At 42.1% G+C, this 16,597-nt stretch overlaps 1 protein-coding gene across 1 annotated transcript; it reads left to right on the forward strand.

The window, feature by feature from the left end:
• Positions 1-6,815: 6,815 nt before the first annotated feature.
• On the forward strand, positions 6,816-10,405 carry SMIM30 (small integral membrane protein 30). Its single transcript, XM_064422367.1, has 2 exons — positions 6,816-7,132; positions 7,926-10,405. Exon 2 carries the CDS (start codon positions 7,997-7,999, stop codon positions 8,180-8,182), a length of 186 nt encoding a protein of 61 aa, XP_064278437.1. The 5' UTR covers positions 6,816-7,132; positions 7,926-7,996; the 3' UTR covers positions 8,183-10,405.
• The last annotated feature ends 6,192 nt before the right edge of the window (positions 10,406-16,597 follow it).

A 16,597-nucleotide genomic window follows, 5' to 3' on the forward strand; every position in this document is an offset into this window, starting at 1 on the left:
AGAACTACACAAAAGCATGTTGCACCTAGTGACCCGGAACCACTGAGTATTTAATGTGTGGTAACTTTAAGAGTTGTCAAGGGGTGTACGAACCCTCAAACCTCTCCACTCCCAGACCAGTGTAGAATTTATAGGACATAGCAACATTGTAGGGACACTGTTTTTGCCAACAACATCCTCAGATGTGTAAGGAAAAGCATTGCCAGCAGTTAAAGGGAGGTGATCCTTCCACTCAGCACTTTGAGACACAGCTAGACTGCTGGGTCCAGCCCTTTGCTCTCCAGTACAGGGTGACATGGATATGAGTGGAATGAGTCTACAAGAGGGCCAGGAAGGTGACTAAGGGCCTGAAGCATCTGGCATGTGAGGAGAAACTGAAACTGGAGGGATGCACTAGCTTGGAGAAGGCAGGCAGGTTGTTAGCCATGCATATACATATATGCAGCAGTGAGTATACATACCTGACGGGGGCTAAAAGAAGAGAGAGCCAGTGTCTTTTCAGTGATGTCCAGTGACAGGATAAGAGACTCTATGGATTCAAACTGAAATAAAGAAAACTCCATTTAAACATATGAAAAACCTTCTTCACCATGACAGCAGATGAAACACCAACAGGTTGCCCAGAGAGGGTGCAGAGCATCCACCCCTGGAGCTATTCAAAACCAGGTGGTTGGACTAAGTGATCTCCAGAGATGCTTCTCACAGTCAGCAGTTCTGTGATTCTCCTTCCCTAGGTAAGGAATTCCTACCTCCCTAGGTAAGGAATTCTGGCATGTAGCACAGCTCCTCCTGAATTTTGTCTCTTCATTTGAAAAAGATACACTACCTTCAGCCTAACTGTAATTTCTTCTTTTCCCAAACTACCTTCTAATTTCAGCAAACATTTCTTGGGGCACCAATCTTGAATAAAACATATTTTAGGCATGCAAATATGAGGGAAAATTTGTATAATGTCAGCTTTTTCATTTATAGCTAACATGCTTTGATTTAGGTGGCTCAAACTCCATAAGAAGGTAAACTTTATTTCTAATAACACCTAAAGACTGGGGGGGGGAACCCACTGTATATATTTTCCTCTAAACAGGTATCCAAATGTTGATTAGATCTAGATTTGAAATGTACAATTACACAAGCTTATGATGTTAAAATCAATTTTAATTTTTAAGAACCTCCTCCTACTTGTAACAACCATATGTACAGAAGTCAAGAAAACATCTGACAACATAGCTTGGGAAAAAAAAAAAAGATGCACTATAGAAAACAATGTGATGTAGATGACAGCTGCTACTCCCCCTTTAACTCTTATTCAACCTCTCTTATATTAAACAGTATCTTCTTTTACCACACAATACTAACAAAGTTGTCATCACCAGGCCCTCTGAAGCTGAACTGTTTCTGCAGTATACATTTTCCTGGCTAATATTGTAAAATATATTTTTCTCGAAAAGAAACAGTCAAACAATATAAAGTATTCAAAGTACTTGTGGAAGCACTCTTGAAGAATGTGAGAACATCTCAATAGCTTACAAAAGTGCAAACACTGAAATTAGGAAGACTAAATTCAGACTTTCTCAAGGCTGGACGTAGTTTGGATGCATCATCCTAGCTGATGTCTACCTCTACTTTTGTTATGCTTCTACCCAAGCCCAAGAAACCTGCTTCATATAATCCACAAAAAAGCATGGCAATGTTCATAATAATCACAGGGAATCCCCAGATTTGCCACTGTTGATGAGTAGCTCTCACATTCCCTTGTGGAGTTCAGTGGGGAAGTCAATCAATGGGTGTTTAACACTGGCTGGCATCCTCTGCACTCACTCCTGCAGTCTGGCTGTTCCTGCCTCCTGCCAGCACCAACTCCAGAGCTTTTTTTGTTGCAGGGCTGGCAGCTGTCTGCATGTCTCTCTGCTCCAGCCAGCGCTGCACAGAGACATCTCTCAAGTGCTGGCAAGAGAGCTCAAAGAGATTCCAGCAGGCAGAGGAGATCCCCTGCCAGGCTAAAGAACTGAGGGAAAAGGAATCACTGGGCTATTTAATCCTTTTTTTTAATGTCTGTATAAAGGACAGCAGGAAGTACGTGACCCCAAAGGAAAGAATTTTCTATCAAAAACAGCGCCATTCTTTCTGTAAGCTTTTCTGTGCTCTCAGAAAGAAGCAACTTTTGCTTCTTGAAGGGATCAGAAGGAGTCTGCCACGGTGACAAAAGAAAAGGAGAAGTTAACCTCCTGACAATGATAATAGGTTAAGCCAGTGTGAAGGAAGCTTATACTGCAAAGATCTTCTAGGACTGAGAAGAAAATTGTCTTTGGTTAAGCAAAAGAGGAAATGCAACACCAGAGGATTAAAAAGAGAAGAAACACAGTAAAAATGACAAGCCAGAGAGACACCCCTTTGCAGCAGCACTTTGAATAAACAAAGCTGCAGGGGTCAAAATGAGAGGCAGATGACTAAGTCATACAGACAGAGATAACTGTTAGTAGGCCTGTGCTACAAGCAGTAAGACTTCAACACAATTGAGTGGGAATAAAAAGAGAGGAAAGACGAAAACATGAGTCATGGATGATATTCAAAACTATTTGTCAATAGGTGCATCCAGGGCACAATATCTAGACAGTCAAAAACTAAAAAAAACACAGATGGAAGCCTAGCACATCCCCAGCAGCAGAAGAAAGAGGAGCCAGTACTAAAGATTCAAAAATCAAAAGTGAAGAAGAAATGGGAAAGGACCATTTTTTTGGAAGTGCACTGGGGTTTTTAAGTGTTTGCTGGATTTGGGAAGAGGAATGAGAGTTTCTAAAGGAGTTCCATCAGTCAGAGCCAATGATGAAACACAGGCCTTTACGTCTAAGTTATTAAGTGGAGATATCCATGTGATATCCACCTGATGGAGGAAGGATTGAGTCATACCGAAGGAGATGTAGGATTAGAGGAGTTTTGAAGAGCATGTTTGGAGAGGTTAGAGATGACAGGAATAAAACAGATTAAGTGATAGGTACAGGAAGGGAATCCAATGGATGTTTTTATGACAGGGATGATTTGTGACTACCTACCTTTATTTGAGAGGAAACTTAAGGAATTTGAGAAATAGAAAGGAAAAAAGGCAGGATGAAGTAGACACACAGGATAGGAGGGGAAGGGATAATAAGAGAGGAAGTAAGAGAAACAATGAAATCAACATCTGTGTGACAGCAGACCAAGAAGCAAATATGGAAAAGGCTAATGATAGAAGTAATTAATTCTGTATTTAAACTTTGAGACTTTTTCTGCAGAAGAAAATAAGGTAGTTGCAGTAGAGCATATTTGTTCAAAGAAGGAGAAAGACACGGTGAAGTCCAAACAAAGAAATGTTTTTTGTAGGACAAAAACTGGATGTAGATCTATGACTGAAGTGAAAAGATGAGGACATAGTGATAGTCAGCTAAAATGTCAGATTAAGTATCATCAGAGAAAAGTAGCCCAAGGGTGAACATGCATGAAGAAGTGATAATCACTGCCCCGTAGTCAGCATCTTATCTAGAACCAAGGTTAGCCTTTTTCATTACAGCAGTGCAACTGATGTCAAGAATTATTCAGAAAGCTTCTCAGACATGCTCATTTCAGCCACGGTAGAGTTAATTTTCTTCACAGTGGCTCGTATGGGGCTGTGTTTTGGATTTGTGCTTTAGACAGTGCTGATAATGCAGGGATATTTTTGTTGTTTCTGAGCAGGGCTTACACAGAGCCAAGGCCTCCTCTGCTTTTCATACTGCCACACTGGCAAGGGGGCTCAGGGTCCATGGGAGGTTGGGAGGTGACACAGCCAGAACAGGTGACCCCAACTGACCAAGGGACATTCCAGACCATATGACATCATGCTCAGTATGTAAAGTGGGGGGAAGAAGGAGGAAGGAGGTGACATGTTGGAGTGATGGCATTTGTCTTCCCAAGTGTAGTGGGTTGAGCTTGGCTGGGTGTCAGATGCCCCCCCAAGCCACTCTATCACTCCCTCCAGCAGCTCCTCACAGAAGCCATCCCTGTAGCTCCTCTGCTACCAAAGCTTGGCCATGCAAACCCAACGCACCCATTCACTGCTATGTGTGAAAGGCTCCTCCTCTCCTGGGGATGGCTGAACACCTGCCTGCCCACGGGAAGCAGCAAATTAACTCCTTGTTTTGCTTGGTCTGTGAGTGCAGCATTTGCTTTCCCTCTTAAATTGTCTTTAGCTCAACCCATGAGTTTTCTAGCTTTTACCATTCTGATTCTCTCTCCCAAGCCTGCTGGTGGGGCAGGGACCCAGTGGCCGTGTGGGGTTAGGTTGCTGGTTGGGGTGAAAGTATGACATCAGATCAGTGTGGTCATGCTATAAACAAACAGCTCTCAAAAAACTAGAAGAAGCAAGAAGGAGGAAGAAAAAAACAACCCAAAACTCCCACAAATACCCCCTTCAGGGTGTAGCTGATTATAACTTTTTCCGCTCCAAAAAGTACACTTTATTTTCAATTTCCAGTCTCACAATATACCTACCTCCTTAGCCTTGTGCTCAAAATTCACAAAGCTTTAGCTTGTCAGCTCTGGGAATTCTCTGACTTTCCTCTGAATATTAGTTACATAATAGCTTGAGCTAAGCAATCAAAGCAGTGATAGGTCAAAAGGAAGATTTGCCTGAGGTGATGCAGGAAGTTGATGGCAGAGCTTGAAGCTGAATACACATTTCTCTGCAATTCTGACAGCACAAAAACCAATACAGCCTCCTTGACTGTTTGGATTTTGTTGGCTTCTTTCCAAAGAACCACTATTTCTGAAGCCAAAGCTACAAAATGCAATGGCATTGAAAGAGCTAATAAGACAAAGAGGTATCCCCAAATGGATAGTTCTCAGTTGAACTTCCATATTACTAATAAATTATATATCTTACAATCAATATTTTCTACATGCATACTGTATTTTGTGTAATTTCAACTGCCTGTGAATGTGTACAGTTCTTGAGATACTAAGAGGAGTGTGCTAAGCCCAGTCTTTCTCTTGGATTTTACACTCTTCACCTTCAAAATAGTTAGCTCCAAAAATGCCAGGTTTTGGTACTGACATTTCTAGTTACAAAAGATAGACTTGAAAGTCATTGTTCAGTCTCTTTGCATCTATTTGGAAGGACTACATGACAACTACTGAAAAATTTAGTTGGTAAGTGGTGGTGACAACAAATACAGCACCAAAATTTAGAGGGATGAATCCAACATTTTTTGACATTGCACAACAGTGTAACACTTACTTGTCAACAGTGCAGGATGCAGTAAATAGACTAAGCAAGGAACTAAGAGGGCCAGGACTCCCAAGTCCCACTCTTCTGAGGTGACAGTAGTGATGGAGATGGCACATCCTGCACTTCAAATTGCATTCTTCAGGTTCTTTAGGGGGTATGATTTATCTGTGACTAATTAGGGAATGGGCCAGGTATCTCAGTGTTACTCTTCTCCATGTTATAATATTCTCAGAAATTTCCAAATTTTTCTCTCGTGAGTTTATCTGGCATCAGCTTATTGAGAAAATGCCTTCAGAACTGAACATGAAGAATCAAGTATTTAAGATCTGAAAAACTGTGAAATAGGCATTTAATTAATAAAAAGGATGGTTATGAGTTATACTGATATTCATTACTATTTGCATTATCAGAGTCTAGGCATTGCTACTTATAAAGATGATGCTCCATGGTACTTGGAATAAAGGAGCAAAAAGATGTTTCTGTCCCTGGAAATCTATCGTTTATGACAATTGATAGCTGATGGATCCTGACTCATGGGGAAAAGAAGGGCATTAATAAAAGAATTATCATTGGCACAATAGTAATATCCCACCACAGATGTGTGAAGTTCCTATAGCCATGAGAAATGGCTGCTCAAAAGCAATTACAGTGAAACTTTATAAGGCAGAGGCAAAGCTGCATGTATGTTGAATGCCCTATCTGGATCTCCATTTCTCTTTAAAGAAGTTCATCAGAAACTGTTTTGCTAAAGAGAAGCGTTTATAAAAGTTGCCTTTTTTACAGAAGTCATCGGGAACATTGTGAGGACATGGGTTCTCAGTCATGAGTCAAGGCTTGTCATAAGGAATTACAAATTCTATACTGATTCTGACATTAAATTAGAACAGTTTCTTTGAGTTATTTCTCTGAGCACTCCAAAGAGACATACTATGAACTTATAATAATTGCCCACTGCTCTTTTATCTAAACTTAGGCACACACCTTTGCCACTGACTGGGCAGTAAGTAAGACTGGGCTCTGCTTAGGAACTACCTAGTGCAACAAAACAGCCTAATATGCAATTTTTACAAACAGCCTTATTCAAAGCATAAAAAAGAGAAAAACTGGGATGAGCTACGATCTTGGGGAGTGCTCTCACTTAATTACCTGTTAACACTTCCCTTAGATTTTTGTTTGTTTGTTTTACAAGGCCACAGGCTGCTCTCCACCGTATAAAACTGCTTTAACTGCATTTCTCACAGTAGGAATTGGTTATGATGGCACATACTAGTACTGTTATCACAAGGACCTAAATCTGAAATTATGCAAACTCATGGTGACTTCTTCTACTCATTTGTAGAAAAAAAGATCAGACGACCAGCCCAAATCGGTGTGTTTCTGTATTCTCACTTCAGTGGAGCCGCAGTGGCCGCTGCTCCCTCTGCTGACATCCTCACGGTCCCCTTTATCGGACCTCGGGCACTCCGGGGCTCCGGCTGGGAGCCGCCCTGGGGAGCAGCCGGCATCCCCGGCCGGGGCTCCCGGGAAGCGCCCGGCCCCTCCGCATCCCTCCAGGCCCAGGCCGGCCTGGCGAGCACCGCTCCCGGGGCCACCGGCGGGGCCCGCGGCCGCCCGGGCTGCCGGCAGCGGCTGCGCCCCCGAGCCGCCCCCGGGCACCACGGTGGGCGCGGCGGGGCGAAGCGGGCGGGCGCCGCAGCGGGAGCGGAACGGAGCCGAGCGGAGATGGCCCGGCCGGGTCACGCCCGCCCCCGGCCGCGCCACCGCCCCTTCCTGTCATGGCCGCGGCCGGGCAGCGGGAGCTCGGCGGGGCGGCGCGGGCCGGCGCCTTCGGCTGCTGAGCGCCCCGCGGGCGGCGCGGAGCGGGGACGCCCCAGCCCGGAGCCGGCGCAGGAGGTGACTGAGGGGCACCGTGCGGGCAGGGCCTGCCGGGGGCCGCACCAAGGAGCGGCCGCCCCGCAGCCCCGCGGCGGCGGGACGGGAAGCGCGGGCGCCCCGGGGCCGGCGGGGTGCGGCGCCGGCCCCGCCGGGGTGCGAGCGGGGCAGCCGCTTATTCGGGTGTCCCGGCGCGGGGTTTTCTCGTGTGCACCCCGCGAACGAGCCATCCCCGCGGGAAGAAGTATTGCGGAGAGGGCGGTCCGGGCTGGTCCCGGCGCGCTCCTTGGGAGCGCCTTTCCAAGTTGTAGGAACCACGACAGGCGTTTGTCCCGCAGTGAGGGTGAGCACGGTGGCACTGCCCGGGAGGTTACATTCACGCCCTCCCCAGTGTACCGCAGTCTGTCCATGCTCGGGATCCCGAGGATGCCCAGTGTTAGGAAGTGTGCGTGAGTGATGTGCAGCAGCCGCCAGGCCCTAAACACCTGGCGAAACAGGCCCGCGTAGCAGCAAGGCACCAGGTAAGCAGGCTCTGGTAGCTGCAGGCAGGAGAGCCTGTTCTGACATTACCTCACGGTAAGTCTTCAAAAGATTGGTTTCCACAGAGTTACATAACAAGAAAGCAAATCCATTGTGGCTGTCTCATGATTATAAGTCATTTACTTTTGTAATTGGGAAGATAAACCTAAATTTCATGAGCTCCACACAGATACCTGTAATGCATCAATCAGCTGGCTTTTGGCAAGACAAATCCAGGGATTTGTCTTCCAGGAGGGAGGAAAATCATGTAACGTTCCTTTTGTTTTCCTTGTAGATAGCAGTGAAGTACCTGCTGTCCACCAGTTTCTTCATTTAACTTCCCCTTGGGGTCAGCTGCTTGCCAGCATGCCTTCAACCGAGAACACCTCAAAACTTTTCCTGGTCCTCGTGTCGCTGCTGCTGGTGCTGCCAGTAGTTGAAGCCCTGGACGCAGGAGATACCATTGCCTTCCTCCTGGGTCTCGCTGTCAGTGTTGTCGGATTCTGCGCCTGCCTTGGCTTGTACGCAAGGAGAAGGAATGGGCAGCAGTGACTTCAAGAACATGCTCAGATGAAGTGAATGTCTGAACACAGCTTAGGGTTGGGTGTAAGACTGAGCTTTGGTTCTGGATAACTTTCAAAAAAATATGTAGTAGATATTTCTGCTAACCCCTCTTACTGTTCAGTACAACAGAGTCAAGACGGTACAAGACTGTACTAGTAAAAGGGATTTGTATAATCTGTCCTTATTACAAAAAGAAAATAGTGATTAACTATTGCCTTAGAGAAGGGTAAAAAACTTGTTGAATGAGGAAGTAAAACTACAGAGTGGCTCACAGTAAAAGTTTATAAATTTAGCATGTGAGGGAGGCCATCAACAAGTTCCATAATTTTGGTTTCAATGTTTAATCAGGAGGAAGCAGCTATTAATATTCCAGTCAAGATGACAAGAGTTTTGAAATTAGTCCTAACTAGATAGCCAGCGAGCAGACTGCTCTAACTTGTGTGCTCACGCTCACATTCTCTGTAATGACAGTTAACACCTAACAGCTCACTTCTGCTGTCACATGGATAAGACTTAAGAGAACTAAGGAAACATGAAAGGTTTTTTTTTTCTTTTAGAATATTTTTAGAGTATTTTTATTTTAAAATATGCCACTCCTGTAGCCTGTGTTCTTACTACCAAGTAGATACACCTAAGAATGAGATCACCATTTTTACCTAACATGTATTTCACAGAAAAGCTATGTAAATCAGATTAGGAATATGGGCTTTGTCTCTTGGTCTCTTGTTTATTTTTTGTACTCAGCTTTTTTCTAGGCACACCAGATTTAAGTCTTAGTTCAATTCGTGTTTACACTTTTTTCTCCAAAACTGAAGACTTCACTATTTTGATGAGGAATTCTGTGTATTTCTGCATTAGAAGGTTATTAGAACTATAACAAGACCATTGTGCACATGTTTCTTTTGCAATGTAGAAATAACTTGCTAAAATCCTGGGTTTAGTCAATTAGTCCATTGTTCTTGTGTGTTCCTCGTGACAAACCTATGTTGCTAGCTAAACATTTAGGCTTCTCTAACTGATGCATATGACTTCCACAAGAAGATTAGGACCAAAACCAAAGTAAAAAATCCTGGTGCAAAATGGGAGATGTAAATAGTCTTATTCTATTCATGTTCAGTCAGATTATGTGGTATATGGTTGAAAGACAGTAGTGTGTCTAGGACCTGTTTCTTTACGTACCAAAGGTGAAATGGCTCAGCCGAGAATGTCTGCCACAAGTCTCTCTGACTTGTTAGGGTGTTCCAGCTTGAGCCAAGGAGCACAATCTGTGACAGCAGCAGAATAAGGAGCACAGGAAGATGAGCTCTCCGCAGCTCAAAGAATTTCCTTCTGATCTTGTGCTGTGGACACTGCCACTCTTTGCTAGAAAACTTGGCTTTTATCTCTCAGAGTTATGTGTTTTGATACTATTCTTCCATTTCCTCTGTGCCTCTGTTCAGTAGAGCACAAAGTGATGGCTATGGGCAGGTCTTATGTAAGTAATTGGGTGGGCAGCTCATGTTCTCCAGATCCTGATTTCAGCATGCCGTTTTTGGAAGAAAGGGACAGAATGCACAATTACTATAGAAATGAAATTTACAGCCCTAAGAGGCTGTTAATTTCCCCTTCAGACAGAAGTATCACCTTTGAAGGCTGCCTAGCAGCAGTAGATTATCCGGTTAGTGATAATTTAGCTGGGTGGGTGCAAGCTCAGATTGAAGTGTGATCTTTGAAGTTCCAGTTTAGCTAGACAAAAAAAAAAAAAGGCAAAAAACAAACAAAACAAAAATGCCCAATAAAACCCCCCACAAAATTGCTACTATTCACTTTATAGTTCCCAAACATAAAAAATGTTGCCATTTTTTCAGTAAAATATTAAGTCTTTCAATAGAATACATTTTAACACAAGCAGATTTTCACAGACTCCTTTATCTATACCTTAGAAAAGATCCCTAGCAATAGTTTCACAGAATTGGGCAACAGTTTCACTGCAGGAGAACAAAATTGTAACACAGTTAGTTATCTTCAGGCAACAGGGACATGAGACATTATATTATTTGCCCAAAGCTGTATGTACTTCATTGAAAGGTGTTTGCACAGCATAATGGCTTTGTTTGCTGGGTTCTGATAGAAGCTTTATTGTTAAAGACTTGCATTTGTCAATTACTTGAGTGCAAAATCAGATACCCCTGTTTTTCCTGTCTTAATAAACTTTGATGTATGATTTGTCAACAGCTTGATGGAGTAATTCTTAGGAAAAGGAAAATTGAGATGACACAAGTGACTGAAACTGTTGGAGTTCCTTCTGTTGACTATTATTTTCATAACTACTTTTGCTTATGTTAGATAACTTTATGAACTAATCTATTATAAGGTATGATTTCAATTAACATTTGTATGGTGATTGTACTTCTCATGGTCCTACTGCTTGTTTATCCCATTTCAGTAACTGTTACTTTAAAGCACTTCAGGGAGCTAGTCCCCTTACTTTCACGCAGTCAGCTTGTAGTTGCAATGAATCCTGTTTGTCTGGTACAGGGAAAACTTGAAGTATTTATTTTTCCTTTTGACTATGAATTTTCAACATATCTTACGTAGTTGTCCTTTATACCAGAAAAGCTATTTATGTCAGTTTTCTTGCTGGAGACACAAGGATCTAAAAGACCATTTTCTGTTGGTTTGGGATGGTTTGTTTTTTGGGTTTTTTTTTGGGTTTTTTGTTTGTTTGTTGTTGTTTTTTGGGTTGTTTTTTTTTGTTGTTGTTGTTGTTTGGTTGGTTGGTTGGGGTTTTTTGGTTGGTTGTTTTGTTTTTTGGGTTTTTTTTGGGTTTTTTTTAAATGAAATATTGTGTTCTATTGCTTTAGTTATTTGAAGTTTTTTAAGAGCTAGTTTTATCGAAGCATTTTGTAAAAATGGGGTTCTAGCTCTTTCAGGATTTCAGCTACTGCACCAATCAGTTCACTTTGTGCATTAAGCTAGTACTATTAGCAGCTGTTTTCAGAGCAGAAAGTAGAAGCAGCCTGCCAATGTTCACCTCTTAACAAACACAACCTACGCTCTGATTAAAAAAAACCTGCAGGACAAGAAAGAGTAGCTTTTGACTGCTATGATTTCCATATGCTTTAACAATAGTGTAGCTAAAACACTGCCATCCTGAAACATTTAACAGTCCGTGTACAGTCTCTTTGTGAATGGACAGAAGGACTTCACTTCTCCTGACATACCTTCACGTGCTGCACACCAGCTAGGCTTTACCATTCTGCTGTGTACAGCAGTACCTGGGACTGGAATACAAAGGTTTCACACAGCTCCTAATGCACTTGCTTCTCTAGGTGTGTGCTGGTAAACCTCTTTCTCCTACTCAGATAAATCCTGCTGCTGGTGATGCTGCTTTAATACTGTTGTAAGGCCTGGCAGTTCTATATCTTGCATTTGAGGACCTTTATATGTTTGCAGGTATTAATGCTTGCATCCCAATTATATCCTTGGAACAAAGTAGAAGGAGAATCACTGTCTTACAATGGAATCACAGGAAATAGTTGATGTCTCCAGGATACTCACTGTGTTGTGCTTCTCAGCCACTATGCCTTTCCATGGGAGCTGTCCCTGGACTAGCCCAGACTCTTGTGTACTGACCAGACACAGTTAAACACAGTCTGAAGCCCTGGTTCCTCTTTGCATAATGCCCTTTACATAAGCTATGTGAGAAGGGGAGTTCACTGTTTATAACAAGATAAACATTGTTAAATTGATGAACTGATTTACACTAAATGGTAAATGCACTAATTATTATGCTAGAGAAGTAATCTTTCCATTCATTTCTACATCTGATGAAAGGTTTGGCAGATCAAACTGGTGTAATGATGAGATTGTTAGGACTAGTGGAAAGGAGAGCTTGAGGCTGGTGTCCTCCCAATTTACACTTGAACAAAGAGTAAATCATCTGAAGTCAACAGGAAGTATGTGTTGTTCACCAGACGAAAAAAGTGAGACTACTAATTCAGAACCAAATGCAGCAAAACATACTGGGCAAAATCTAATGGGACTACTGATACACAGGACCCAAACTATTTAATTCCTGACAAAATCAATATTCAGAACTTTCAAATGACAAGTTTTTAATACATTAGACACTGACTACATTGCTAAATGTTCAATTCTTAAAGAATGTAAACAGTTTTTAAATTACAAAGATTTTTCAGTTCACATTAATATATAGTAACACCAAATATTACATTTGGAAAACAAGTTTTCCAGCAAGGAACCTGAATTTACATACCAGGTATGACATGGTAAATAACATAAAAGTACATCTTTCTTTGAACTGAAATTTAAAGAACAATAAAATTATATAGGCATTCAAAATATTTCCAAACCTTGTAGTGTTTCCTCAGCTCAGTTTCTCTGTAATGGATCTTGAAAATGTGTGGGAAGCTCTGTCACATTAAGGTACAGGCATACTAGCAGTCAGCAGAGCCTTTTGTTTCTGGATCATTCATCTGATGAGATCAAAACAGAGATTTCCATGAGAAGAATAAAACAAAATATCCCTTTAGTGTGCTAAGCAAAGAGACCCCTATAGTCATAGAGTCAGAGTCTTAAGGGGTTTGAATGGCCCTTCAAAGACCATCTAGTCCCGACCTTCCCTGCCATATGGGCAGGGACACCTCCCACCAAACCAGGTTGCTCAAAGCCTTATCCAATCTGGCCTTGAACACTGCCAGGGTTGGAACATCCACACCCTCCCTGGGCAACCTCTTTGTGTCTCACCACCATCATAGTTAAGTTTCTTCCTAATATCTAACCTAAGTTTCCTCTTTTTCAGTTTGTACCCATTACTCACTGTCCTGCCACTACAGTTCCTGATGAAGTGTCCATCTCTGGCTTCCCTGTAGGCCCCCTTAAGATACTGGAAGGCTGCTGTGAGGTATCCATGCAACTTTCTCTTCTCCAGGCTGAACAGCCCCAACTTTCTCAGCCTGTCTTTTAGGGGAAGTGCTCCAGTCAGCTTCATGGCCCTCCTCTGGACTTGGTCCTAGAGTTCCATGCCCTTCTTCTATTTGGGAGCACCAGGACTGTACCCAGTAGTCCAGGTGGGGTCTCACAAGAGCAGAGTAGAACAGGAGAGTCACCTCCTTTGACCTGCTGGGCACACTCCTCTTGATACAGCCCAGGACAGCTGGTTTTATGGGCTGCAAGTGCACTCTGCTGAATCATGTAGAATTTTTCATCAACCATTACCCCCAAGTCTTTCTCTGCAGGGCTGCTCTCAATCACCTCTCCACTCAGCCTGTAGGTGTGTCTGGGATTGCCCTAACCCAGGTATAGGACCTTGCACTTGGGCTTGTTGAACTTCATGAGATGAGGTTCACATGGGATCACCACTTGAGCCTGTCAGGGTCCCTCTGGAAGGCACCCTTTTCTTCTGGTGGGTCACCTGCATGACACAGCTTGGTGTCATCAGCAAATTTGCTGAAGGTGTATTACACAGCATAAGTGAAGGCCTAAAAGCAGAGTGCCCTCTATTAGAGGTGCAAACATTAGAGGCAGGGAAGAGAGGACTGTGTCCACAAGCACACTGATGCCGAAAACAAGAGGTTGCTGCTGGGGTTAAAGTTTGTGTTCTGCTTCTGTCTTCCTGTATTGGCCATGTTCCTCCTCACTAGTCATTGTCTTGGACATTTCAACTGGAACCAACAGTACTGGCAGATTTCTCAGCTGCCATTCACTCAAGGCACTAAAATTTTACATACATCTTCATAATGCTATGCTCCACTTGGCAGGTATAAAAGCATGAAAATTACCTTCTTTTCCTGAACAGAGCTAAAACACTGCAGAGGAACACAGTTCTGAAAAACTTAGAAGAGAATGGTCTGTCTTTTTCTTCTGTTTTTCCATTCTTCTGTTTGTGCAGCTGACTGTACACACTGTGACAGTGCTAATAATAAATAAAATAACTCCATGGCATTCCCTACCCTCTCACAGAAAACCAACCATCCTAAAACATGACCGATTTTAATCTCAGCAGAATTAAAGTGAAGACAACAGTCACTTTATCAAAATCTGTTCACTTTCCATTTCATGAGTTACCTGTGAAATGTCTTTAATTCTAGAACTTTTCAAGGACATTTTCTGCCAATGTATTTCTGAACTGATATGGTTATGGAAATTACATGCTCAATACCTGCACTTATTTCTCAGTCTTTAACGTAACATGATTGTTCATAAGTCCCATGGTAGCAGTTTTAAATTTTTTTATCTTATCAAATGACCTGGAAGATCAGCAGAAGCCAAATTGTCTCATTTTTCCTCAACAGAGCATGTATTTATTTCAGCATCTGCATGAAAAGCAAGGAACAGTTAAGCTTTTCAAAACTGTGATCTTTTCAGAAATGCCGTTTGTAATCAAATTCCAAAAGTCTATCCAGTATTTGTAGACAGTATATAATCTATAAAATATTATATATCTAATGAAGAAAAAGGAAGTCCTTTTTCATAAAAAGTAATAATAAAAAAATAAAACTAAGAATGTTGATTGTATATAAGGAGCAGTAGCCAATAAGAAACCACTATTCAGCACTAAATGTCACACAGCCATGTCTTTCATCCTATCATATTTGCAGAATACAATAGAGTATTGCAGGAAAAAACCCGATAAATCACAAAAATATTTTTATATTAAAAATCTACAAAAAGTGCTTTTCAGAGAACAAGTGCATATTATTTGTAATAATTATGGTTCTAGTGCAAATCTCAATGAAGTCAGCCCAAAAAAGATTATTGCCTTAAATTGAAATCAAGCTCTTCTAAAGAGGTGACCATACTGCCTTCTGAATTCCACATAACTTTGCCACAGCCATCCCCCATGCCAAGGCTATGGCAGCAGGCTGTCCTGATGCACAGGATGCTGGCTAACCTCAAATCCTGCCTAGGAAGCGACAGGCAGCTGTGTCTCCCTGGGTGCCAAAAGCATGCCCAGGCCACTGCTACCCTCTCGCTCCATAGATTCATCTCCTGCTGTGAAGAAAGCCAAATAGGTGATGAGCTATTTGTTTAAACATTCAGGAATAGCTGTGTGGCTGATCTATCTTTAACCTTCCATGCCAGATTTCACATTTCAAAATTTAGTATTGTTGGTACACCTGATTTTAAAAACCCCAGTATATAAGCCTTTAAAATACAGCATCCATGTGGGCTGGGGTGAATACATCTAGGAGAAGTAGAAAAGCAGAGGACACTGTCAGATGAAAGGATATTCTAAATTGTCCATCCAAAAAAAGAGAAAACAGAAATCATCTTTGGGAAGAGTCTGAGCCAAGAAATGTACAAGGTGACCTCCAGAGGTCCTTTCCAACCTAATTTACTGTGTGATTCTATGAAATCCTAGTTGTAAATTGGATGCATAAACAGAAGCTCGATTCATTCGTATCTTCATTGCAAACAAGGATATATTTGTGGTGAACAAATCTAATCACAGTGTGAGCCCATAGGGAACCTGACTGCAAAAGCTGTGAGGCTGTTCAGTCATCATGTAAGACCACAGGGAAACCAGATGTACCAGGATTCTCCCACTGTGTCTAGTGAAACTCAATCCCTGAGGCATTAAAAGGTTATGGAAAAAAGGGAGAAAATGCAACACATGTACACTAATCCTCTTTTCGGAGTGGGATTTTTAGAAATGGGTTTATGGGGCTAGTACTGTACTCCAATGGAATTCAACTGCTTCAGTGTAAAGCCCCAAATGTGAATTATGTTAACTCCTGCCCAAGTCAACATTTTGAAAATATTAAAATTTGACAGCAAGAATAAAAGACCTGGTTGCACATGGAGCTCCCATTGGCATGAGTGGGAGTTTAGGACAAGGTCAAATGCAAAATACAAGTTTGGATGCAGTAGACACGTTGATAGGATGGAGGGGACCCTGCATTTGACCAGTAGTGCACCTTGCACCAGATGGTGCTCATTGGGAACTGCAGCCACATTAGTCTCCATCTACATCTCTTTCCTTAGAAAAATATTAGCTGAATTATTTATTGTGATAACTGAATGCCAAATTTTCATCTGGTTTAAAAACAGCCTGAAGTTGCTGAAATCAGTGCAGTCATCCTGATTTAAATTCATTTTAAACAGAAAACACAAGAGGCTTCATTCTGACCTTGCACCAGCCCTTATACTTCTGTGTAATGCAGCAGAATTATTCTTGATTTCCATTTATGTGAAAATCTAATTGGTTCTTAAAATAGATTCTGTCTTTTTTTTTTTCTCTCAGTCTGCTACCAGTAAATTATTTGACCTACATCTTAATAAATATTAGGAAAAAAAATAGTCTCCCCACTCTTATTCCACAAATACACTTTAGAACTTGCGTATTCAACTTAGACTCTACTGTTTTGCCCCTTCCCAGGATTTATCAAGAAAGGCAAA

This window comes from Passer domesticus, chromosome 5 (genome assembly GCF_036417665.1).
Source record: "Passer domesticus isolate bPasDom1 chromosome 5, bPasDom1.hap1, whole genome shotgun sequence".
Classification (NCBI taxonomy): Eukaryota; Metazoa; Chordata; class Aves; order Passeriformes; family Passeridae; genus Passer; species Passer domesticus.